The 27,730-nt window shown below is 39.3% G+C and overlaps 1 protein-coding gene across 1 annotated transcript; it reads left to right on the top strand.

The window, feature by feature from the left end:
* The first annotated feature begins 1,066 nt into the window (after positions 1 to 1,066).
* On the top strand, positions 1,067 to 27,730 carry LOC140940189 (condensin-2 complex subunit H2-like). The gene is made up of 23 exons (XM_073389102.1): positions 1,067 to 1,285; positions 2,400 to 2,501; positions 3,564 to 3,619; positions 4,082 to 4,157; positions 5,017 to 5,091; positions 5,847 to 5,923; positions 6,411 to 6,450; positions 7,260 to 7,374; positions 7,609 to 7,692; positions 8,681 to 8,787; positions 15,169 to 15,240; positions 16,117 to 16,186; positions 16,892 to 17,011; positions 17,392 to 17,448; positions 17,721 to 17,791; positions 18,129 to 18,225; positions 19,664 to 19,762; positions 19,870 to 19,934; positions 22,715 to 22,816; positions 24,467 to 24,527; positions 25,009 to 25,049; positions 25,181 to 25,225; positions 25,846 to 27,730. The coding sequence occupies exons 1-23, from the start codon at positions 1,151 to 1,153 to the stop codon at positions 25,978 to 25,980; spliced, it is 1,902 nt and encodes a 633-aa protein (XP_073245203.1). The 5' UTR covers positions 1,067 to 1,150; the 3' UTR covers positions 25,981 to 27,730.

Genomic DNA, 27,730 nt, shown 5'->3' with positions numbered 1-27,730 from the left:
AAATATATGGTTGAGTGGGGCTGAGGCAAAGCATTACGACCGCTTCAAGCATGCACGATCCCAGAGGGATGCGCACAAACGCACAGATTATACGAAATTCCTGAAATGAGCTGATTAATTATTCGGTTAGAATAGACCGGATAACACTGTTGCCGAGGCTGCTCAAAATAGCAATAAACACAACTTGAAAACTCAAGTAAGCACATCAGCCGTCAGTATGTAGTGACAGTCGTAGTTTCTTCCAATCCTAGCTACAAAGCAGGACATTTAATTTATAGTAGCAATTATTGACGAGCGTAAAAGTAAAGGAAACAAGTTCAATATAAAAAACAAAAGATAAAGACTGTGATGACCCCGTCTACGATTTGTAGCTAGGACATTCCTAGTTTCGGCAGCAATCGGAAGGGCGTTTACCTTCAAATATATACACTGGGAGTCTAAAAAGCTAGGATGGTTTGGGATTTACTGATCTTCCAAGGTCTGCCAAGCTCGTTCAAAATGGCCGCCCCCTCCGAAAAAAGTCGGATCTTGTTTACTGATATCTCGGTCGACATTACCCACAGTAAACAAGATCCAAAAAGTCCTCAGCCCCTTTAATATTGAAGATCCATTAATTTCAATCATTTCCATCCATCTGTTTCTCGTTGCTGTTGATTTAAATTACTTTACAGACGCTCATAAAACTAGATACTGTATCAGTTTAACAAAACATTTTTCGCTTGTTTTTTAAGGTTTTATACCGAACTCCGTCAGTTCCAAAACCCAACTTCCGCCCCTCGAACGAAACGTTGCTTGCGTGCGTACAACAGATTCAGAAATTGTGTTGCTCAGTTTAGCACGAACAGATAAAATTATAATCTTACTCTTAAAGATAATAGAATGGTTGTCGAAACAAAAAGGTTTTGGACTTTTACTTACCTCAAAACAAAGCGTGTTCAGCTTTCGGAAAGCAAAAGTGAAAGAGTGTGAAGCAGAGAGGAGGTTCCCGGTTCCCACGAATTGTTTGCCGAGCCTTGGTCAGCGGTCAGACACTTTTTACTCATGCTCACTTCTGAGAGCCCGACAAAATGGCGGGAAATTTTTCTGTTATCTTCTTGCCAATTTCGGAGTCATGTTTTGGTTGAGTTTTGGTTAAATTATCTTTGGAATCATGCCTTCTCAAGCAAGTAGCAGTGATTCAAACGATCTTGCTTCGAAATATAGTCATTTGTTGCAGCCGATCCGCGATCTGACCAAGAACTGGGATATCGATGTCGCCGCGCAGTTGGAAGAGTACTTGGCCGAGGTTAGTATTAATTGGTGTATTTAAGCTGAAAGAAAATCGATTTAAAGGCAAAATTTGAAAACCCATGTATCTCCGATGTCCAAGGGTTTTTCTATTATGTAGGTCAATTTGAGTCTAGGTCATCCACTGTTCAAATCACAAGTTTTTTTTATAACAGTTCTAGATCAAATCAGAAGCATAATCTGATCTTGTAAATTTATAATATATGCACTGTATATAGTAAGCAAGGAATTGTTTTGTAGACAACTCATTCGAATGTTCACAATTTAGGATTCATCCACGTTGGCAGACTCTAAAGTTGTAACTAACCACCTTGTACATACAGCAAAATAAGCAGTACCACTGGAAATTTGTACTGCTCAGTAGCTGCCTTTATTTGAATGGCAAAACGTAGCAGATTTTATCCATAGACTTAAAAGTTTAAACCGCCTTGTTCAGCATTATAAACAGTACTACAGGAAAAGTACTGCTCTGTTGCTTTCTTTTGAAATGTCACACTTAAGGTTATGTAAGACAGGACGATTCGCAACAATGATTTTGGTGCAACACAGCATTGCAGTGCTGGAACAATGTTCTAACCATTTGAAATAATGTCGCAACAATTTTGCAACGCTGTGTTGTGCTAAAAATCGTTGTTATGAAATCGTCTCCTGTAACATCATCTTTAAGGATTTGATCCACAGACTCAATACTTAGGATCACCTTGTAAAACACTACAAAAAGTAACACTGTTCAATAATGGAAACTGGTCGTTTTGATTCAATGTTGTTTCGATGCTATTCGTTTCGATACAAACTCAAACGGCAAAATTGCACCAAAGTTTTGATCACTTCAAGTATAGTTTGCACATGAACATGAACATGAAAACATCAAGTTAAGTGCTTGAAACTATTACAACTGGATTGAATAAAATTGTATTGAAACAAATTTGTATCAAAACAATCAGAAACCAGAGTGACAAATTCAAAGATTTCATCTGCAGATGTGATCATACAAGCTATTATCCATGTTGATATTGCATTCGGAATAGATTTAGAGGGACCCTGTTGTAATGACAAGATCCCATTGCCTCCAATTAAGTACTCCAAATGTGATGTGTCTGATGTTCTTTCAGATTGAAAGGATCAAAATTTCCTTTGATGGAGGCAAGACTAGCATGAATTTTGCAGAAGCAGCTCTCCTTATCCAAGGTTCTGCTTGTATCTACAGCAAGAAGGTATAATACAGATCAGAATCTGTATTCTAACATCTATGTCGGCCGATACTCAGTCGTCTCTCGACCGAGATGTTGGTCGAGAGTCGGTTTAGTATCAGCCAAGTATCGACCGATATCTTGGTCGAGTGGTGTTTTCCTGTCAGTTGCATATCGGTCAACAGATCAACCCACAGTCGGTCGAGATAGCATCGGTAATGTGTTGGCAATGTATCGGTGAATCGTCAGTCAAGTATCAGTGGTGTATCAGTCGACAATAGGCATCACCTAGAGTCAGTCAATATATAGGCTGAGTGATGTTTTACTGTTGGTCGAGTATTGGCAAACAAATCGACTGACAGTCAGCCGCGATAGCATTGGTAGTGTGTCACCAGTGTATCAGTGAACTGTTGGTCGTATCGTTGTTGTATCGGTTGACAATCGCTATCGCTTTTACCCTATGCTTTGCCTTTTGTTACAAGGTTCCTGACGTCAGCTGACTCGCAATGGACACTAATGCTTGTTATGCATAACAGTTTTGGCTGATAATGGGTTGATCGTGGACGATCCATCAGCAAAGTACCAGCCAACTATTGGCCGACTATCGACTGATAGACTGGAGTAGTCAAGTACTGGCCACATATTGGTCGAGACGCGGCCGACTCTCGACCGACGGTCGGCCTTTACTAGACCCCCACTTGACCAATGCATCAACCGACATGTCGACCAACATTTTGACCAAGGTATTGACCGTTGTGTGGCCAAGTGTCAGTGATATGTCGATGGTCCATCTGTAAAGTATCGGCTGACCATTCACCGATAGACTGTAGCAACATAGTGTTGCCAGCATATCAGTCGAGAGTTGACTGAGTATGGGCTGACATAGCGGCTGATATATCGATCGACAGTTGACCGAGATGTCGGCCAATACATCAATCGACAGTCCCCTAAAAGATACATGATCTAATTACTAATCTTAAGCATGCCAAGTGAGCAAGGTACAGGCTATATAATATTATATTCATGTCAAATTAGGGATGGTAGTTGTGGTTCAGACATCTTTTTCAAGTCTAGTTCCCTTTTTAGGTGGAGTATTTGTACACGTTGGTTTATCAGACGTTGGATCTCATTGCAAGTAAAAAGTAAGTTAAACATTTCCACTGCTGGGAATCTGACCTTGCATGTTACTACTTTATCTTTGTCATAATAAATAACATTAAGACGGAATCCTCAGGAAATTGAGTAATTTTAATTTTCAGTGGACAAAAACCTTGTACCAGAATAATTTAAACCATATCACGTTCTTTTTCACATTTTTCAAGGGCTATAGATATAATTAAATATAGTTATCTGTAATGACACCTAAGACAATTTCTAATGGGAGCCAGCAGAGAAAAAAAGGAATTTCAAATTTCACAAGAATTGTGAAAGAGCAGCTAAAAAATCATTTATTTTGAAGATTTCATTTCAGTCCATTTTGTGAATTTGCAATTCATTTTCTCGGGCTCCCATAAGAAATTTGAAGTTTGAAGCTTGCTTTTTAGTCTTCTAACACAGATCAACCTGTTTTACTGATTGCCTTTTATGGTATTGTGCTTTGCCAGGCGACTTCAGCAAGCATCGTCAGTAGATGATCAGGGCAAAGACAAAGATGCCTCATTCAGAGATGACAGTGTAGAGGTGTTGACCGCTTTTCATTGCAACTCTATTCAATTTATTGCTTGGTTTTCTTTGATTTTGATAAAAAGCTGGCCCTCAAAATGTTGCAATTGAATCCCCTCAAAATTACCAGACTTGTGTGGCTTATAAATTCAACTGACCAACAAAAATTCCATTAATGTACATGTGTGGTACACATACATGAAGCCGGCCTGTTTTAGAATAATATATGGTGCTTAGAATAATTTATTTCCACTAGTTGCACTCAGGCAGTGCAGTCAAACCTTGATCTGTATACAGACACCCCTAAGACTTGAGGAAATGTATGCTTAGGGGAGGTATCCTTGGTCGCCCTTGGAACCAAAAAGTGTCACCTAAGGGAAGGTTTCTACTTTAATAGGTATGCATTTAAGGGAGATTTAAAATGTGGTGTTTGTATTTAGTGGGGACCATAACTAAGTGTCCTTTCATGATGTGTACCATTGAGCAGATGTTCAACAGTGTGCAAAGAAAGTAGTGTACAATAGCCCAGGGTTAGTGGATTTTGCTGTTGGGCTATAGTACATGTAAAGTCTGTTCATAACTTTCCCAATGGGCCATTGAAGTTTTTAGGGGAATTCAAATTACAGAAAAACTGTAATCATCCTGCTGGTCAATATTTTTGGGAGGCCTACATGTGTAGTTGAAATGACTTTTGCGCTACAGCTGTAGTACATGTTAGCTACAACTTGCCTGACTGACTTTCTTTGCGACCTGGTTCAACTGTATGTGCTATTTAGGAAGCTCAGAAACAATGTCAAAGTGGTGGAATATTTTCCTCATGTTTTTACCCAGCAACTTATGAAGCCAGTTTGTTGTGATATTATTCTATTTCTTTCAGTTCTTGAGTTTAGATGACATTAAAGAGGCAAAAAATATTGACTTGAAGGAGGATGAAGATGAATCTAAGAATGAGGTAGGTTAAACTTTTAATCTGAGACCATTTTTGTGGGTGTTTCATGGTTTTATAGAAACTATTGTTGGTTTACTTTTGTGTTGTGGTGTATAATGTTACTGGTTTAAAGTAAATTCATGTACAAATTTTTTAACCTGGGTTGATTCTAAATTGCCTCGTCTCCCAGCCCTAATTATTCATGAATTAGGGTTAGGAGATAAGGAAATTGAGAATCAACTTAGGTTAAAAAAATCTAAAGTAACCTGAATTTAATTTTGACCTGTAACATATACATCTAAATCAACAAAACTCAGAAACCCAGCCTTTATTAATCAGAAGAAAATACAATACATTTTAAATAACTGTGTTGCTACTGTGATGCCAAGTGAAAATGTGGCTAAACTAGAATTTTATCCGACTGTTAACCTACATGTAAAGTCGTGGTATTCCTGTCTATGATAAAATTACTATATCCTAGGTACAAAACACATGATAATTATTACGAAATCTCTCGTGTTTAAAAAATTACTGTACTGCTGTGCTAGTCCTGCATCCCAACATGACGCCTTCCTTTGAGTTTTAGAACTGCATCAGTTGTCTCAACTGATGCACCCGGTATTCAAGTGTCTTTTCAACCTTTTGTATTATGTCATTTGGTGATCACACCCATCCAGACACTAGGAAACTACCTTTTCTCAGTCTTTGTTGAAAATTACTCGTACCATCTTTCTCATTAAAGATCTTGAATAATATTGTTTCTTCTCATTTTTTGACAGGGTTCACAAATTGTCCCTAGAACTCCACTTGCTTTGCTTCCCTTAGGAGAAAAGGACAAACAAGATGTACTTTTAAGGTTTGTTTTAAGTCACCTTGGTGACTTTCTATCATTTCAGTAAACATACATTTACAACTTTGTAATAGTAAATTTTCAGACAGAATATTTTTTGAATATATTGGTTTGGTTACTTACTCCACACTTTGTCATGAACAAGTTTGCTGTATTGTTTAATTTAATCTTTGGTTATTTTTTTTTCAAATCAGAAATATTATTGTCTTTCAAACTATTTACATGTAGTTTGGTTTTTTGTATTGTTTTGGTTTTCTTATCCAAAATATGCAGTTGACTCAACCCAATAACATGTACAGGTATATGTTGTAGTTAGTTTTTATCTCAAGTTATTTTTGTTTTTCTTTTGTTTTGGGGTATGGTAACGACTATGCTAATGAAGTTCAAACAAAAGAAAAATTAAAATTACCTGAGATAAAAAATTAACTACAACATGTACGTGCCAAGAAAGTTTTTTTTTTTAAAACTTAGTTCTTTGTTGTTTCATTTTCAGTCGCACTGGTGAGGTTCTTGGAAGTCGAAATGATTTCAAGGTACAGCATGTAGTTAACACAATTAATTCCCCTTTTCCCTTGAAAAATGACGAAATGCTTGTGATTTAGCCTTGTTGTGAATGTGATTGTGGCATTAAAATAAATGTTCTTGTGTACTCTACTAACCAAAAAGATAATTCTAGAGTAAAAGTTTGCATTGGGGTTTATTGCAGTAAAATCAGCACTCACTCCAGGTGTATGGTAGCCTGCACTACAGACGAAACTGAAATCTGGTTAAGTCCATCTGCGAAACAGTGCTGAAATCCTTGTCCTGGGTCCCCACCTGTGCACCTGACAATTTGAGTACACACCATGATTGGCTTGTTAAAAAAGCCATTGTCGATTTGCCAATCAGGTTGAAAGGAAATTCGAACGCACTTCTGGTCTGGTCTGGTCCGTAGGAGGCCCAGAACAAGGATATTGGTGCTGCTTTGCAGATATTACTAACCAAGGTTAAATTATTTCTGCAACACAGGCTTCTTCTATGGCCTTAGACTCAAATGCATAGCCAATCACGTGGGCAAATGGGTGGTGGAACCCATTGTTTAAAGCTAAAAAAACCCTTGAAATTGCTTACACGTAGTCATCTCACCCAAATGGCAGGATGATCCTTGTCTTGGTTTATGATTTACCTAGAGGGCAGGCCTGCCTGGACCACTGTTTGTTGGACAAGTACATTGTGAAGAGTTACTTATGTGGTAGGAAAATCTGGGGACTTTTTTTCAAGCCCTACTCTTGCACCTTCAACAGGGAACTTACAGTGGACACAGTGAAGAATTTCTGTTAATTGTTTCAATTCTTGTTAACAGATGAACACCTGTACAGTCCATGCTTCTGGGACTCTACTGCTGGATATGACACACTTGGCTCTATTGGACAGTTCCTTCAAGCGACTGATGACTTCTACACCATCAGATGTGCAAGGTTAGTTTTCCCAGAAATGTGTTCTCAGGAAATATCCTTATGTTGTAAGATCATGAAAAAAACTCAGAAAAAGAAAAATGTAATTAAAGTATAAACTACATACAATTACCAGATTCCCCACCAACTAATTGCGTAAACCTGGTTACTCGAAAATTAATTACAACCCTGTGTTACTCAACCAATATTATTATTTATTTTAATTATTACACTTTGTTCAATCTGTATTCTTTTCAGAACCTGGGACTGCAAGTGGAAAACAAGCTGCCAATCAAGTTGTGCCGAGTGATGATGCAAATTTTGAGGCTGTGGATCTGCCTGGTCTGGAATTTTCCCTTCTTTTTAGTCACTCCATTATACTTTATATCACTAACAGTTATATTTGCAGCTCTGGCAAATACCTGTGATAAGAATTTACAAGAATTAGGGCTGCAAAAAAAAAAAAAATTGGAGACTATGCAGAAATCAATAGAGAGTTTAAGAATTATGTTTATGGTAAATGGGAGATTCAAGTTGAATATTTCTTTAGTTAGTGAATGAACAGGTAAAAACTGTACCAAATAATTCTTATGGCTTATGGCTTGACATAAAACTACAAAAATATTTTTGTATAAATACTGTAAAATGATTATAGTACACAACACTTGGTCCCCTGATTGATGTTTGCCATCGGCAGTAAATCTGATTCTAAATCTCTCTGATGTCAGATGAAATCCCGACAATGATGACATGATGACTCAACAGAACAAAATAATACAAAAGACTTTTGAAGTTACAGATTTGAATAGTACTTAAAGAAACTACATGTAAAAGTTGGCAATTTCACAGTGATATTATGCCAAACAATAATAAATTACTTACTTTTCTTGTTTGTCCAACTAAAGATTAACAGTCTCCTGCCTTGATGTTAACATCCTTCCTTAAGAAAAGAATAAATTATTTTGCAGGCATGTGGATGGTCATAGAGACATGTGGTTTAAACTTTTGATTCTGTGGGATGTGAATTTTATTATTTTGTCAAATACAATGTGTCCATTAAAATGAATACCCCTCGGCAATACTTTTTGTATGGGAATTTTGTCCTTTCATATGGTCCTTTTTGAGTAAACAAATTTTACATAAAATTACATAAAAAAACAAATGTGGTAAGCGGTTTCCTCTTAACCTTTTCACTATAAATTATTATATGTTGAATATTACAATAAAACTTATGACAAATTGTGCAAGTCATGTACTTTTACTTTACAACACTCAAGTCAATGTGTAATTTTTATCAGCAGGCATTAATTTTGGTCTTATTGCTCATTAGAAGTTGATGACGACTTTGACGCACCTCAGCTTATGGACGAGGATGTGTTTTATGATGATAATGGAGCTTCTGATAATTATTGCAATGGAAATGGTGGTGAAAATGAGGTAAAGTTGGTTAAACAAAGTTAATTTATGGGAAAACAAATTTTTTTTGTTGCCATTTGGGAGTTTCCCCAAGCTTCTGTTTCAGAGAAGAGTATAAGTTTGTAAGCATTTTCTGTCTTGAATAATTTTTTTTTTATTGGTTGAATATTTCCCATGTCTCGTGATAAGATCAACGTTCTATCCATCTGAAGCAGATGGATAGTAGAACATGTTGGTCGATCTGAATTCCTTCATACAACTAAGCGGAGACAGACGCCAAACTTTTCGTGAACTTAATTTGCCCAGTTTAGTTTTTCTCATGAAAAGGTTGGGGTTTGGCCATGTCCTTAGTTCTGTAGTAAAGTTAAAGAATTCGTGACACTTTGTACAATGAATCGTGACTTGTTAATCTTGAGTGAACAATAGATCAATTACTAGCTTGATAGGAACCGGAAATATGATCCCTATTGTGTAAGCAAGTGTGCAAAAATGTGCATCGTGTAAAGTAGATAGTTAGATGTGCCTTCCGATCGGAACAGCGTAAGAGCTTCAAGCTACACCCTTTAAACTGATAGGATTTTGTGTAGGATGCAATAAACGATGAATGTGAATGTGATCAGGACTTGAGTGTGTACAAGTCTCTTAGAATACTGATAGCCCGAAACCGGCCAGGTCTAGAGATATCCAAGCAGCCGACAGTCGACACTTATCTGTTGGCCACGAAATCAACTCCCGTTTACAACACTGGTGGCAAGCGGCGGGATAGAATTCAAGTCTTCGTGGATCAGTTCTACAAGGATCGAGGAGTTTGGCATTCTTGGAGATAAGTAGAGCTTGTTTGTAGTTGATAAGTTGTCGGGAAGCTGTTTGTCGCAATTGGGTTTGCGGGACTTGTACTGGCTTGGTTGTGTTTTGGGTCATCGCTATTCTTGTGTACGTAATTGATTAAATTTATTATGGTTAATAACGTGGGAGAAACTCCTGCCACTAGCTCAGGCGCTACTGCACAAGCGGCAGCGGCAACTAGTAGTAATAGGCCAATAGTTATGCCGGAGGCATTTTCGGCGGCCGGGAACGAAGAATGGGACTCGTGGCTTTCACATTTCGAAGATTCCGCCGTGATAAACGAGTGGAACGACGCGCGTAAAGCTCAGTTTCTCACTGTTCGTATGCGTGGGGCCGCGTTGCTCCAACTACAGAGTTTATTACCGGACGTGCGGGGAGATTATACGGATTTAAAAAGAGCACTTCGCGAAAAATTTGTGCCGAAAGAACGGATCGAGCTCCACAAGGCTGAGTTTCGCGCAAGACGCCGGGAACGGGACGAGAAGATACCGGATCTCGCTAGTTCGCTGCGACGACTCGTCGGTAAAGCGTATCCCGAGGCGATTCCTGATTTGCAAGACAGCCTTGCGAAAGACCAATTTATCGACGCGTTGGAAGACCGGGAAATACGGATGAAGATCCGAGAATCGGGTCCAAAAACGCTCGATGAAGCGGTCAGTCGAGCCTTGCAAATCGAGGCAGTGTACGAAGCGGAGTCTCGGCGGACTAAGGGTCGGTCGGTCCGGGTAATACAAGAACCAGCCCAGGATGAGCGCAGTGCATTTGCAGAACTCCTCAAACAGAACACAGCCGCCATAAATCAGATGGTTCACTTCGTCCAGCAACAGCGGCAGCCGCCTTCAACTTCGGGCGAGAGCGAACGTAAACAAAACGGTCGGGGACTGGGGCCTAATAGAAAAGATCGACTTCAACGCCGTTGTTTTAGGTGCCACAAACGGGGCCATTACATTGCCGATTGTCCTCAACCAGCACGGGATCAGCAGGGAAACTCCAAGTGATCGGCGCCGCGGGTCAAGCGTCGGTCAGGGAAATCGGAGAGACCCAAAATGTATCGGAGAATAATTTAAGTAAGAAAGTAGAAACTAAAGTTGTAGCAAACTCGTTTTCAAGTATTCATAGTGTTTCTAGTGACACTGCTGTGTATGTAGCAGGGTTAGTGGCAGGGCAACCTATTGACATGTTGGTCGACACTGGGTCGGCAGTGACTCTTGTGCATCAGCGGGTGCTTAACAGGTCCCCCAAAAATCTTAAGTTAAGTGTGGTTGGTGAACCAGTGGTTTCAGCGAATGGCCAACCTTTGGATATTAGGGGCAAGTGTGACCTGGAAATTTGCGTTGATGGGGTGAACTTGGTTCATTCAGTTTTAGTTGCTGCAGATGTTACCCAGGATTGTTTACTAGGTATAGATTTCTTACGTAAACATGGTTGCAAAATGGATTTTGAGGCTAAGTCACTAAGTATTGGGAGCAAAATTGTTAACCTTCAGGCTAAGAGTGGTGGCAACAAAGTTTTTAGGATAAGTTTAGCGGAGACTGTAGTTGTTCCTGGACGTCATGAGATAGTGTTGCATGCTAAGGTTAAGGGGGCTGGTTGTGGTGATGGTTTGTTAGGTCTAGTGGAACCATCTCCAAGTTTTGCCAAACAACACGATCTTTTGCTTGCTCGTGTGATAGCCCACCCTAAGAACAACACAGTACCTATCCGCCTGGTCAACCCGTCACCAACGCCTGTTACCCTGTACAAGAACACCTCAGTTGGTACTCTCACTGAGTTGGAGGAAAGCAGCCCTGACCCCCCTGAGTGTAATCACCTTACGTCCGCAGCGCCCCGTAGTACGATGCAGCCAAAGGTGTCCAGTAAATTCGACCTTGACTCTCTAGACCTGACTAGCGGGCAGAGGACCGCACTGAAAACACTCTTAGATGAGTATGCAGACATCTTTTCATCCGGACCAGCAGACCTAGGTAGAACCGGCGCGGTAAAGCACCAAATCGATACAGGTGACTCCCCTCCTATAAAGCAAGCGCCAAGGCGGGTACCATTACACCAGCAGGAGGTTGTACGCCAGCATGTGGAAGACGTGTTGCAGAATGGGGTGGTACGTCCGTCTACTAGCCTGTGGGCCTCACCTATAGTTCTGGTCAAGAAGAAAGATGGTGGTACTCGTTTCTGTGTGGACTACCGCAAGCTGAATGATGTGACCAGGAAGGACGCCTACCTACTTCCGCGAATAGATGAGACCTTAGACGCCCTAGCAGGTGCGAAACTGTTCAGTACGTGGGATCTTGCCAGCGGTTATTGGCAGGTCGAGATGGAGGTTGCTGACCGTGAGAAGACAGCATTCGCGACCCGTCATGGCCTCTTTGAATTCCAGGTAATGGCATTTGGTCTCTGTAATGCGCCGAGTACGTTTCAGAGGCTTATGGAATTTGTTCTTGCTGGACTGCAGTGGCAGACGTGCCTGGTCTACCTGGACGATGTTATTGTGTTTGGGCGAGACTTTGAGGAACACCTGGTGCGGCTACGAGAAGTTTGCGAGTGAATCCGCCAGGCAAGGCTGAAGCTGAAACCCTCAAAGTGCTTCCTGTTGCGACCGAAAGTCCCTTTTCTTGGCCATGTGATCTCAGCAGATGGTGTGAGTACTGATCCAGACAAGATAAGAGCGGTGGAGCAGTGGCCTACCCCTTCCAATGTGTCCAATGTAAGAAGTTTCCTGGGTCTGGCCTCGTACTACCGCAGGTTCATAGAGGACTTTGCGGAGATTGCATCCCCTTTGCATCGCCTGACAGCAAAATCCATTGAAAGATTCCAGTGGTCTTCAGAGTGCGACAGAGCCTTCCATAGCCTGAAAGAGAAATTGGTGACAGCTCCTGTACTGGCCTTTCCCTGAAGTGACGCAAAGTTCATTGTGGACTGTGATGCGAGTGACTATGGCCTCGGAGCAGTTATTTCTCAAGAGCAGGACGGGAGTGAGAGAGTGATCGCGTATGCAAGTCGTGTGCTGGACAATCGTGAGCGCCGATACAGCACTACCAAGAAAGAGATGCTTGCTATGGTTTACGCAATCAGACACTTCCGCCATTACCTGTATGGAAGACCGTTTACTGGCAGAACAGACCACAACGCACTGAAGTGGCTTCAGAGCTTTAAGGAACCCGAGGGTCAGGTGGCCAGGTGGCTCGAGTTGTTGGCCCAGTACGATTACAAGGTTGAACACCGACCAGGACGAAAACACCAGAATGCTGACACGCTTTCGAGAAACCCCCTGGTGGTTGCTGAGGACACTGACCAGATAACCCAGACCAATGCAGTAGGCAGCAGCACCAGTACCTGGGTACCCAGTTGGACAGTGACCAACCTGCGATCCAGTCAAGCGGCAGATCCTGACTTGAAGAAGATATTGGCTTGGAAGCAGAACCAGACCAGCCAACCGGCTTTCCAGGAGATAGAAGGAACCAGTAAAGCAACCAGGAGCTTGTGGGCACAATAGAACAGGTTGCAGTTGGAGAATGGTGTCCTTTACCGCTGGTGGGAAACAGATGATGGTCATGGTACGCGGCTGCAGTTAGTACTTCCCAGGTCCATGGTATCCGAAGTCCTTTCCGCCCTTCACGATGCACCCTCAGCTGGCCACCTGGGAGTAACTAAGACCTTGGAGCGAGTGAGAGAACGCTTCTACTGGTATGGTCAGCAGCATGACATCCAAGATTGGTGCCAACAGTGTGAAAAGTGCTCCAGGAGGAAGTCCCTGCAGCAGCCTGGAAGAGCACCCCTTGTCAGCAGCTGTCCAGGTTACCCGTTTGAGAGGATCGCTTTGGACATCATGGGTCCCCTACCAACTAAAGAATCTGGTCAGAAGTACATTCTGGTTGTTGGAGACTATTTCACGAAGTGGACCGAGGCATTCCCACTCCCGAATGAAGAGGCAAAGACAGTCGCAGAAAAGCTGGTAAACGAGGTTATTTCCAGGTTCGGGGCACCTGAGCGTATCCACACTGACCAGGGCCGGAACTTCGAAGCCCAGCTGTTTAAGGAAATGTGTAACCTCTTCAGTATCGAGAAAACGAGAACAACGCCATACCACCCACAGAGTGATGGCATGGTTGAGCGCATGAACCGTACGATACAGGGCATGCTGGCAAAATACGTCGCCGAGCACCAGCGTGACTGGGATGTTCACCTACCTATGGTTATGATGGCATACCGGTCCAGTGTTCATTCCTCTACCCAGTACACACCCCACTACCTGTTGTTTGGACATGAGGTACGGTTGCCCTTGGACGTTATGTATGGTCGTGAACCTCATCAGCTGGAAGCAGCCTCTGAGTACGCAAGGAACCTCCGATCCACCTGGAAGAAGCCCATGAGAGAGCTAGAGAACACCTGAAGACTGCCCAGAGAAGACAGAAGGACTACTATGATCGCCGCGTCGCTGGAGAAGAGATAAAGGTTGGATATCATGTGTACCTTCATGTTCCTGTAATCAAGTCAGGACGGACAAAGAAGTTGCATTCGCCATGGCATGGTCCACATATGGTAGTAAAGAGGATCAGCGATGTAACGTACCGGATAGAAGAAGTGGACAACCCCAGAAAACGGCGAGTAGTGCACTTCAATCGACTGAAGCTGTGTGGCGAGCCACAACACAGGGCCCAGCAACCTGATCAGCCTACTGGCCAGCCTTCCAGTTTGCCAGTGCGGAGACCTCATCTTCCCCCTCGCTATGTTCCGGATGAGACTGACCTCATGTATGCAGACGGTACTGCAGCTGACGGGAACGAGACATTAGCAAGAGCTGAGGAAGAGGACTCCACAGAGGCAGAAGTACCAGCTCCAGAACCAGTAGCTGAAGTAGTGCCTCCCCCTGTTATAGACAGACCAAGAAGAGAAGTTCACGCTCCTGCTTGGATGAGAGACTTTGTTTCTTAATTTTTGAATGAACTTTGATTAATTTTCTTACTGTAGCTGCAATCAGAGTTAATATTTGTTTTGTTATAGTGGCTGTACACCCAGTGATTTCTATTTTGCTTAAGAATCCAGTAGTTTTCCTTTCCTTTGTTGCATGGCATGGGGACATGCCCTTTTCTAAGGGGGGGATAGTGTAGTAAAGTTAAAGAATTCGTAACACTTTGTACAATGAATTGTGACTTGTTAATCTTTAGTGAACAATAGATCAATTACTTGCTTGATAGGAACCGGAAATATGATCCCTATTGTGTAAGCAAGCGTGCAAAAATGTGCATCGTGTAAAGTAGATAGTTAGATGTGCCTTCCGATCGGAATAGCGTAAGAGCTTCAAGCTACACCCTTTAAACTGATAGGATTTTGTGTAGGATGCAATAAACGATGAATGTGAATGTGATCAGGACTTGAGTGTGTACAAGTCTCTTAGAATACTGATAGCCCGAAACCGGCCAGGTCTAGAGATATCCAAGCAGTTGACAGTCGACACTTATCTGTTGGCCACGAAATCAACTCCCGTTTACAACAGTTCATTTAGTAGTGTTAAAAAGTACTGCACATGTGAGTTGAATCTTTTCCGTAATACTAATAAAGGATATTCAAGAAGAAAGGAGAGCATTGAGAGTAAGAGCAGATCCACAGCCCAAGCAAGTACAAAACTTACCTGTAAGTACTTCATTCATAACTCCAACTTGAGATCATAAATAATGTTTCATACTCCTTTAACTCCTTAGCCCAAAATTGTTCTTATTGTAGTCTGTCAATAATTTTGTTTGCCTTTTGCATGAAGCAAATAAGCTATAGTGAACTCACTCATATTCAAAGAATCTTCATGCAAAACAGGAAGAAAGTGTTAGAACCTCAGTGGGCATTGATAGGGTCCATATTCCTAGAGGCATCAACAAAACCTGAATCAGACAAGATTAGATCAAGTTTTGACCTTCACTATAGCGAACGAATCAATTAGGGATAGGGTCACAGGGTGATAATTTGGTCTGATCCAGATTTTGTTAAAGGCTATTGTGGAGACATGATTCATGAAAATGAATATTTTAAGATTATTGTATGACCTCTTAAATGACGCTTTCTCTGTCAGCAGCCCATTCACATGACATTATATTCTCAGTATTTTATGATAAAGTATAATATATACTTTTACTAAATTGATTTTTAGACAGTCGAGCAATGCATGTAATTGTACATACTTACAGTTTCCATAGAAAAGGAAAGTATTTTACACATATTAATTTTGGTTCTTTAATCGAATTGATAAAGTGAATTTGCCACTGTGAACAATGCAAAATTAAAAATCATTTGATTGACTCTTAACAAGACAGCTGCAGTGAAAACTTCAACTGTTTGCACCATTTGCACCTCTGAAGAGCCACATGTACAGTACCTGGAGAGTAACAAATGTATCACACACATGCGATTACTGCAGAAACAGTATTATCTCTTGACTAAGCCATACAAGAATTTCAGTTGCTAACTATGAACTTACACTTGCTCTGTTGTAACTCTCTTTTCTCTTTTTGTTCAAAGTTTAAAGATCACTGGAAAATGATGGATCCACATGACCCAGGAATATCAAAAAATAAGCCTTTTAAGAAAGGTGAGCAAAACTTTTACTTGGCCATTGTACTGTGTAGAGCTACATCACTTTCACATTTAATGTACTGACAACTACTATCGTGCTGTGTTTTCACCCGCAGTCTCAGTCGAAATTGTTGGGACACTTTGCTGTCTTTGTGCCCTCCCAATGTTGGTGTGCAAGATTTGGTGAGTTACCTGTGATAAACCACATTGGGAGGACAAGGAGATGAGCCAAAGTGAAATATAGAAAAAAACAGCAAGTTGGGTGGAAGTGTCCCAGCTATTTTTGACCGAGACTGTAGTTATTGGCTGCCTTAGTTGATAAAGCCTGACTATCAACATAACTCATACCCACCCTTTTTCATAATAATATTATTTTATACTCTGTATGTCTATTTTGTTATCCTTACGTGGGCGGGGGCATAACTTTTTCTAAGCCGTATGTAAAAGTACAGCTTAGAAAAACTGCACCAATACTGAATCCAAATTATATACCAAAATTTTCAAAGACTGCATACAAGTTGGTCTCTGCAAACTGTAGTGCCAATGGTTAACAAAATGGTGAAACTGCATCATGGCAAACCCTTGCACCCCTTCCTTATTGTTTTACCAGTAAAATATGACAGGAGTCTAAAGGATCTGCAAATTTTAGTAAAATAATAGGTGCAACAAGGTGCAGACATGTATGTTGCTTATCAGAAATATTGGACATTGAAATTTGCAGGCAAACCTTTCAAGAAACCTTCCTCTTTAGTATCATTACAACACAAGAAGAAACGAAAACGACAAGAAGATAGAAAGGAGCCGGCACTTATTCCAATAAATCAGTTTATATCCCAAGCATGTATGTTGACTGATTTTTTTTGTTTATTTACTGTAGTACAGTTGTAAGAGTTCAAGTTATCATGCTGCCTTAACGATGGCAGGATTAGTTCAGTCGGAAGAGCACCTGATTGCAGAGTTGGTGGTCATGGGTTTGATTCCCCTTGCCTGACCAGTACTCAGGGTGTTAAAATAACTGAGAAATGAAGGTACTCCCTTTGCACTGCAAGTGGCTAGACCTTTGCCTGGCTCAGATGACCACGTAAAATGGCGGTCGTGTCTCCAGGTGGAGACATAAATATAGTGCATCCAATAAGTACTTTCGTGCTTAATACAAATTGACACTGAATAAGAGTTCCTTTGCCTTATATATGTACCATCATTTTTTATTGTTTATTGCAGTTTATTCACATGCATCCAAAATGCTAAAAAATCCACTCAAAACTCCAGCATTTCCAGGTTTGTGGCAAATAATGTATTATTTGTATTTAACATTATGTTGGGTTTTGTGAGTTATTGTACTATTGCGAGCTGCTAGAACTATAAAGTTAGAGGCAGCCTGACAATCGAGTGCTGAAGGCAATTTCTAGACTTTAACTCTCAACTTACTCTCTTTTCCCAAGTAGTAGGTGGCTCAAAATTCAATATAGCCTTTTTTTGGCCAGTTGCTGGCACTTAATGAGAACCCTTAACTTTAATATTACTGATCCTAGTAACATGATGTCTTTCAGAGTTTGAATACTTGTACTGGATAGAGTTTAGAAGGCAGCAAAAAGTACAAGCAAAACAGAAACAGCTTCTTGTAAGTTATCTACAGTTTGCAATTTCCCGCTCATTGTCAGAGTTATAGAGCTTTGGTGTGTGTGTGTGTGAACAAATTGTACCAGAAATTATGAAAAAAAAAAATGTCTGTATCATTTGTGGAATTTTTCCATCAAAGCTTTCTTCACACTTTGGATTGTTCAAATAATTATTGTCATTGTCAGGTGGCAGCTTTCAATTTGACTCTCATGATGACTTCAGCACAAGTTGTTAAATCATCAATCACTATAAAGTCCTCGCCTGAGGAATCTGCCAACAATTAATTTTATTGAATGTTGGCTGAATTAATTTTCTCCTTTGTCCCCGTCCTTGTTTAGTCCCAACTTGCCACTGATGATGAAATTGAAGAACTGAATTCCATTGTGGCTAAGTCAGAAGAGAATGAAGACATTGAAAATGAGGAGCAAGCCTTTGGTATGTTAATATTACTGGCTACAACTAAAATGATCCGTAAAGTTCTTAGGAAATTTTTTTCACTGCTATGATTTTATAAGGTAATGAAGGTCAGGATAGAAAGAAGATAAATTTTCAGATTGCCCTTCTTGCAAGTTGTTACCACCTCTTTTTTTAAACCAACAACAATTTTTTCCTAACAATTATCTATACATTGTCAAAAGATAAGGTAATGAGAATTAATAAAAGGATCACCAAAGGGAAAATGCCTTGATGATCTTTTATCAAATTCTCTCAACTAATTCTTAACAGAAATGTATGGAGATCAGTTTGGAGAATTTGTATGTGGATATTGGGGCTTAAACGGTTAACTAAGGAAATTGAAGGTAGATTCCAGTAGACCAACCACAAAAACTACAGGGCTCGTAGTGGTCTTGGAAAACCTAGAAAGTCATGAAATTTTAGAATTTCTTTTACCAGGCCTGGAAAGTCATGGGAAATTAGTATGTGTAATCAAATGGTAACAAGTGAAATTAGGGAATAATTATTTCATGCGCTTTTGTCCAAAAGGCTCGGGAAATTATTAGGATTTGGACAAAACGCAAGTGAAATTATTCCCTAATTTCATGAGTATACCATTTGATTACCTATTAATATCATAGGTGACGAATTACATTAGCAATCTTGGATTTTTGACATGTTTATCCTGGATCGTATTGATCGAGAACTCCACTCTCTCAAATGTTTAGAGCTTAAATTTGGCTTAAGTTCAGAATTTTTTCGACAAAATACCTGTCAGAATCCTTCTTCATGTGCTCTTTTGTGTGTTCAGGTTTTCTAGAGCATCTTTTTATGCCCTGGCATCTTCATTCATGACATTTTAAAACTTCATCGCCATCTTGACACTGAGACGTACGGAAGGTTGCCATCATGATGGCAATTTTGTAATTTCACATGTGAAATTACAAATTATCGCTGAAATTTCGCGCCAAAATTAAGGAGTAATTTGTCACCTATGATATTAAAGTTGTTATTGGTAGATTAGTTACCACAGATGTCAAAGCAAGAACAATGTAAGATAAGTTTGGTAAATTCCTACCCTGCTTGCTACTAGAGTTCCAGTGGCTCAGTGGTTAGAGCATCTGAACTATAACTCGGAGGGTCGTAAGTTCGATTCTCAGCTGGAGCTCGAAAAATTTTTCTGAGCTTTCTGGTGTTTGAATTCTCCTTCTTCTTTAATAGAGAATAGCAATAAATAGTGCAAACGACACCCATTTTGGTGGAATTTAATAATTTTTTCGCAAATGACAGCTAAGATTAAGGTCATGGAAAACTGGAAAAGGTCAATAAAAAAAGTCGTGGAATTTAAAGAGCTCAAAGGAGTCTAAACACTGGGCTACCGGCCAGATGGTATTATTTTCTTTGTATGCTAGATTATGTTTGTCTTATTGCTTCTAAGGAGGTGATGATGATGATGATGACAATGATTTTGGTGGTGGAGCTGGTGATGATAATTTCCTTGGAGATGCTGATGTTCCAGAACCAGTGGAACCTATGGGTATGCATGTCAAAATAATTCTTAGCAGCTGGATATTAATAATGCAGTTGTCGTTCCATTTTTTTCCTTTTTTAAAATAATTTCAAAGCTCCAATTTCAATTCACAGCTTTAGAGGAACCTTCAGATGGCATTGTTATTTCAAGCTATGAAGAACTGGTGCGAAAGTATGTGGTAAGTCATCTTTACTATTTACTACAGGAACTGTTTATCTAACTCTATCATCTCAAGTTCAAACCATTGCATGGGTTTACATGGTAATATATAGATTTAGCCAGGGCTAAAAGTGAGGCTCCCATTAATAAATTTATAATTTAAATCAAACAATAAACTTGTATTCAACAATTCAGTTAACTTTAAAGTACATTTATGTGACTTTTGAGGGAAAGGCTAAGTAATTTTAGAGAAAAATAATTTGCAAACATCCCAAGAGTGAACCAAATCTTACATCCAGTTGATAGCCTCATATGTACATCGAAAAACTGGTAATCATCTTCGATCACATTTAAGAACCATAGTGGCTCTTTATCACCGTAGATTAATTAGGCCTGGAAAAAAATTCAGGCCGAATTTTTTGCATTTGACGAGTTTACTTGACAAAATCTTGCCAACAAATCTGGGTGCGTGTAAACCAACCTTTTATACCATTTGTACATCACATCTGAGGTGAAACAGTGCTATGAGGCACTGTTTTTATCAGACAGACCTCAGACAGAATGCATTATTTCACAATTTTCCAATACAAAGTGCACTCATTAAGGACGATGGAAGTACGCGTGGGCTTTGAGCTAATTAACCGTTTAAAAAATTTCCAAAATCATCTATACAGCCATCCAGTTCTCACTTTTGTAGTGCGAGCTGTGGCGAGTGTTTGAATGAACATTAACAAAGTTACGCTCCAACATAATAAAGAATTTATTATGTTTATTTTTTATTTTAAAATGGTTTTACGCGTGGCATTTTGAGTACTCCTGCAAGCGATGTTCACTGAATGACTGAAAACAATTGGCACAGCGACTAAAATTACAATAGAGACTACTAACAATCAATAAAAAGATAGATAATTTGGTGAAACATATACAGAGACAACAATTTTTATTCAGGAAGACAAGTATTAAACTGTCTCTTAAAATCCTGAATCTTCAAGCTTAAAGCTTAAGTTTATGTTTTAAGCCGACTTCCCGGTGTTTGCTTTTTTCAAAGACGAACTCGAGGCAAGAAAATCACTCAAAGCTTTCTTTTACAGCCAGAATTATAACTAAATATTCTTTGGAACGTTTTCTTTCTATTTGCGGTGAGAAACTATATATCTAAAGGCTTTTTAAAGTTCTGTAAGCTTATATCAAACCTGAATCATTGTCTCAAATCTTACAAACGTGCATAAACTAAACACTTGCATAAACTACGCTTGACTTCATTAAATTAGATACAAAGAACAAACATCAAATACCATAATTACTCTGGCTTACCATTCGAGATGCAGCTCCTGTAAGGTATCAAGTAAGGCCAGTACCGCTTCAGACTTTGCAACCCTCTTACTCATCAAGCAAGGTGAAAACGAAAACGATGCCATCCGAAATCTCCGACTTTTAAAACCGACATATTTCTCAACCACAAACCCAATGAACAAACTAGCCATGAATAACAGACGACTCCTGATAGCAGCTGAATTTCATTTTGTACATCCAGTGGAAAACGACAGTTAAAAACATCACGAGTCGACACAAAACTCTGTCAGCTTCGGCTGTCAAAGTAAACAAGATTCAAGATGCTGCATAAATTTTTCCGCATGAACTCACCTGTCAAATTTTGACCAATCAGAGCATAAAAATTGAACGTAGAGCGTGACCAACGTGTGACCATGGTGAGAAAAGTCAAAAGCAACTGTCTTTCCTGCCTGTAACAGCTGGCTGAATTTTCGCATCTGAGGTCAGTTTGAAATCAAAATTTTAATTGTGCGGCACATAAACAACAACATATTTCATATGAATTTAAAAAAAATTAAACTTGAGCCTGCGATCACTTGAAAACTAGTAACTTGTCAGCGGATAACTTCAAAAAAATACTTGACCTCGATGGGTTGACACCTGAGCCCACAATACGGTCAAGTGATACTGGTCAGCGGGTACCCTGTTTTGACGGCTGTCAATAATATTGAACATTGATGTCCAATATGTGTGCATTATCAGTTTTCCTGTGCTCCCAAACTAGCTAGAAAGTATGAGATTGAACATTGTTTACGATCTAGTAAAACAATTAACTGGTCAGCGGACAGCTTGCAAATAAATACCGTCGCCTCGATGAGTTGACACATGAGCCCGCGATATGGTCATGGGATACTGGTCAGTGGCTATCCTATTTTGACAGTTGTCAATTGACCATATTATGAATGTCCTATATAAAAGATGTGGACTTACCAAGACACCCCTGAGACACCCCTCCCTTCCTTTTGATAGTCTCCCCTACCCCACCCGTAAAATCTGTAGACGTGTACGTACGCTCGGTCAATCACGTGACAACCAAACGAAAAGAGGTTGACCATATTCCATGAGTATAGGGCTCTGTCCCACGCGCGTCGCGCGCACGCGCGGGAGCCCCGCTATTACCATTGTTGAGTTTGGACACAGTGTGAGTTAGCGAACCATGTGAGTCATGTGAAAAAAAATAAAAAAAGCAATAATATGGAAAGCTAACCTTAAATTAAAGAGTGTAACACTAATCAGTAAAATTCAAGTTCTTAACCCTTATCTGTTAAATGAGTGCTTAACCCTTATCAATGAAAGCTGACCAAGATTGTGTAATTCTGTAACAATTCCTGCAGCAAAACCTCTCATGCTGGCAAGTACAAAACACAGGTCACAAGTGCTGGTCACTGCTCTATTGATAAATAATAATGTTCAAAATTAAAATGACATTGTCTTTTGTTAAATTTGCCCAATAACTCCTCTACACAGGATGGCTACCTAATGGAGGCACAGCAATATGCTCAGGAGACAGATTTGAGTAGAAGAGTTAGAGACTGGGAGGACAGAATTCTTCCTGTTTTATCTGAAGAGGTAAGTCAGTGTAAGCAGCAAATTGAATCAAGAGATATTCAAGTCAGTTAAGGTGCTTTATACAATAGCTGATACCAGGGTTCTCCAAAAAAAAATTAAACAATTGGGGACAAAAAAAAAGGACAATAAAAGAAGAGTACAATCAAAGTGTCTTTCACCTGGTGCAGTGGCATGTGGAGGGTAGGTGTGGCATGGGTTACATTAGGGGTTGGCCAAGTGGACTGCTGCCACCCCTTTTTCCGTAAGATTTTGTTTTATTTTAAAAGGCGTTTCAGTAAAATTAATAGGACAAATCTTTTTGCTGGCAAGTGTCCTGGCCACCCCTTTCTGAATGTTCTGGATCTTACCCCCTCGGGTATGTCCCCTTGGGTATCCCACGTGCTTCCATGGAAGGGAACATAATTTTGGGGCACTGAAAAGTACAGTCTAAGCGTATTCTTAGTGACCAGGGACCGACGTTTGTTATAACACAAACATGTTATGTTTGTTTTCAACGAAGAAAAGTGTTGACGAAAAAGCTATTGTGGACTTATCACACTTCAAAAACTATTTTCCTTTAGTAGCTGGTGCTTCTGTGACAAGCTTTTATATCTAGCCCTGCTGATAAAACCATCAGGATGGGCGTTTAGAACTTGGAATTGCATGAAAACAATATTATCATAATTTTATTATGATAGTGGTTAACTATTGTGTTTTGGGTATTGTTCCATGTCTCTTCGAATCTTTTGCATCACATCATTTTAGTGATCACATAAACTTGCACACATTCTGACATTCTGAATCTTGTGTGCAAAAAAAGTCTATCTTAGCCTTAGGTCACAAGTGATTTTTGCACTTCACCGGGCCCCTTTTTAGCTCAAAGAGATTGAGTGGAAAAATAGGCTCTTTTCTTGACTTGATCATGTGATCAACTTTCGGTAAACAAGAAAACAGTTTACTTTTCAAAAATTTTGTTAACACAAGCTGAAAGAGCATTTTAAAAATAGGTAACCTGAGAATTTTCAGCCATGTATCTTAAAAGTAGTGATTGCAACGGCCGCGGAAAGTTGGAAGCATTTGTTGGAAAAACAACTTTTGCCATCCAGTCACGCTTGCATGGTTTTCCATACAAATCCTTGTAATTTCAAAATTTTCATAACTGTTATGAAATATTTCCTTAAGCATAATTTACAGGGCTCAAATTTCCTTTTAATTCATAACAGACAATTTGAGCCCCTAAATGCGTAAGGAAAAGATTACACGACGGTTTAAAAATTTTAAACTTTACAAGGATTAATAATGGAAAAAACATTCAAGCATGACTGGGTGGCAAAAGTTGTTTTTCTCATACAAATGCTTCTAACAGGGGGTGGCCATTGCAATAGCTACTTTTGAGATTAATAAATACAGCTGAAAATTCTCACGTCACCTAATTTTAATAATCCTCTTTCAGCTTGGGCTAACAAAATTTTTCAAAAGCGAACTGTTTTTGTGTTTACCGAAACTTGATCATGCAAAGAGCCTATTGTATTGACTTTTTAGTGGTTTATTTATAGCATGAATGCCTTAGCAGCCACTGAAGAGCTAGAGTGTTTAAAAGTTTGCAGTTGTTTCTTTTTGTTTTATTAGGATTAACCTGTACTTAGAACTGATGATCTTTTTCATTTTCAGGAAACTCACAGGCCATTTGATATACATAAATATGGTGAAGAAATACTTGAATCATTTAGAGGTATAGTAAGCATTAAACAAAAATCGTGAACATAATAAGAATAAAACTGTAACTTGAAAGGAAAGTTGTCATCGGTGAAATACCAACAGGGTTGTCAAACTCAAGTAAGAATCTAAGAAAACAGTTATCTTTTGGTAGGAAAACCCAGGAATATGTTTAAAAAAGGTTCTGGAAAATCTTGGATGTTGTCAATGTCATTAAAAGTCAAGGATGTGTTTATTGTTTCTGGTAAGTCAGGTAACCCTCAGCCTGAGCAATGTGCTGAATTAGTGGGGTTACATTGGTGATCAACACTGCAGTTTAAACTGAAAACTCTAACAAATTTTCCTCTTCAAGACTGACAGGAGACTAAAAAATTACTAAGAGTGTACTGTTACAAAATTAGCATTCAAAGTAATAAACATTACTGTGGTGTGTTACATGACCATTTTTTCCCTTTTGTTAAATTTCTTTTGTTCTTTTGTTTGGTGTTCTTTTTTAGGAAAATCTAATCAGCACTTCAAAGATGTAGCTGATGGAAAGGTAATGTACACGTTACCTTAGGGCAATTTTTAGTTTGCAAAAGTACTTTAAAAAATAATATTTTTAAATAAGGTAATATTAATGAACTTCTATTCTCTAAATTCACTGTGTCATGATCTATTAATTTTCAGGAATCATTTGAAATTTGCCGATTATTTCTAGCCACCTTACAGCTGGTAAGTCTGTCTCCTGTAGTGATAATGGCACTAGCTGGTGTGGTAGCAATCCTCATCAACTCTGCCAAAGCTAATAAATTTAATTTATTGCAATGATCACAGTCAAACCCTGGTTTACAAACACCTGCTTAATACAGACACCTTACTCTTCTTCTTCTATTATGGACACTTTTCTTCGTCGCTGGGGTAAGCCCTTACATTTTCTTGAACTTCAACCAGCTTAATATTGACACCCATTAATGCAAACAGTAGACACTTGTTGCTTGCCCAATTAACAGATTCTCATCTGAAGTCAACCTTGGTAATGCAGACACTTTATTATCAACTATGAGCTGAAATAAACCTTTCTTTTTTAAAAATAAAAAACATTCAGTTGTGATGATGGCTTTGTAAAGGTTAGAGATGTTTAATTTCATGATGCTAATGTCCTGTTTTGTTTCATTAGTATTTTGTTCAATTAGAAGATGTATTTTCAATGTAAAAAGCATGACCTCATTATAAGGCATTAAAACGGACACTTTCTATGGCCCCCTTGGTGTTCATTTTTACGGCATTAGACTGTATTTTAACTTTGTATGCTTTTATTAATTGCTAGTATGGCATTCTTTTTTTTGTTACAGGGGAATAATTACAATGTAGAGATCACTGCTGATGGAGTTGGAGAGAAAGCAGTTGACACTATGAAGCTTAGACTTATAAAAACAACACCAGGGCATGAAGCTATAGCTAATTTTAGAGGACACAGCTCACCATGATAATTTTAACAACATCTATAAAATACCGAGTTGTTTTTACATTGTTTATATTTGTGTCATAAATATCTTCTTTTAAAAAAATGAATAGAAAGGAAAGAAAACAAGATGATCTGTAGGTGTACAGAACTGATCAATGTTTATAATCAGCTGAGTTAAAAAACAATCCATGTCACTTTAAAAAGTTGTTCATTTTTCTATAATTTGTACATGTCAAGTGTGAAACATATATTTCATGATCAACCATTAGAATCCTTCTGGACAGACAGATAAACAGACTGATAAACTCAAATGGATTATTTGTCCAAAATTTACCTCATCCAGTCTTCACACAAAGATGAATTATCTTTTTAACTGCAATGACACAGAATATTCAACAGATGACCTGTCTGAGAATGATTATGTCTGTAGTGTGTAAATGCCCTTTCTAAAAATGATTTTTTTTCTTTTCAAAGAGTCTCGGTGTGGTTGCAGAAAATATCCTCACCCATCCTGTGGAGGCTCATTTGAAAATCTAAGGGGGAAAGCTTCTTGACACCAAACATTTTTACAAGGGTGGTAACTAACCAAAACTGAAATTTCCAGTAAGAGGGAATGATTAAGACCAAAAAGTATCTACTCCCCCCAGTCATTAACTCTCCATGCAGGGCTGTCATTAATGTTTTAAGTAGTTGGTCTCTCAGGCAAAGTAGCAAGTCATTCATGCTACAAATGCTCCCATATTATCTTGTTACATTTGACTCATATTAATACTTAAAGTAGCTGGCTAATGTTGCTGCAGGAACCAGCTACTAATGACAGCCCTGCCATATTTTTATTGTGATTATAAGAGTAGTTTAAATCAGAAAGGAAAAAGAAGGTCTTGCCCACAAATGTTGTAAATTCTGGGACTGATTCACTGAAATGACAATAGTTTTCTTTAGATAGTTTTTTGTGTTAGTAGGGGATTTGAAATGAACCACGTTGGTCATAAATGATTATGTAGCTAAAGGAAACCTAAGCAGGCTTTTTTACTAGAAGCTAGCCTGCGAGCAAGCTCTCCGGGGCGCTCCGGCGGCGGGGCGGGAAAAGGAAGGAGAGCTTGCAACTACGTCTCTGGAATTTGAATATCTGCATCAAAAAAGTCTATGCTAAATGCTGATTGGCAGAGATGACATTAGTAATGAAGTCATTATCCTTGGCACATCTTTTTCAATGTTTGTTTGTTTGTTTTGTTTCTGCTTTGCGCTGATTGGTGGAAATCTGAATTGATGGGGAGCCATAGGGGAACTGGAGGTGGAATTCAAATTCCAGAAACGTAGTTTCAAGCTCTCCTTCCTTTTCCTGCCCCGCTACCAGAGTGCCCCAAAGAGCTTGCTGGCAGGCTAACTAGAAGCTAAAAGGGAAGAAAGCCTTCCGTCCTCCACCGTCTAAAATCTCCTAATTGTCCCTACTCCAGAAGGGAGACCTCAGCTGGTGACATTAGCTGGCAGCCAGCTCCTAACTACATCCCTGCTCGAGCTGTTGATTTTCATCATCTACTTGTGTAGATTTTAAAATTCTTTTAATTATTAGCTTTCTTTTACCTGGCCTCGACAATAATATTATTCTCTCCCTTGTACATACATGTAGTTGTGCAGTATAGACATCACGACAAATAAACAGTTGTGCATTGATTTGGTGGTGTTTTTGTTTTTTTTGTAGTTAAGCATGATTCCTGTGAAGAGAGGTAGAAATGATATCCGAAAATATTGTGTGGAGCAGAAAGGGGGGA

The sequence above is a fragment of the Porites lutea genome, chromosome 6 (genome assembly GCF_958299795.1).
Source record: "Porites lutea chromosome 6, jaPorLute2.1, whole genome shotgun sequence".
Taxonomy (NCBI): Eukaryota; Metazoa; Cnidaria; class Anthozoa; order Scleractinia; family Poritidae; genus Porites; species Porites lutea.
This window is presented reverse-complemented; position numbering and strand designations above follow the sequence as displayed.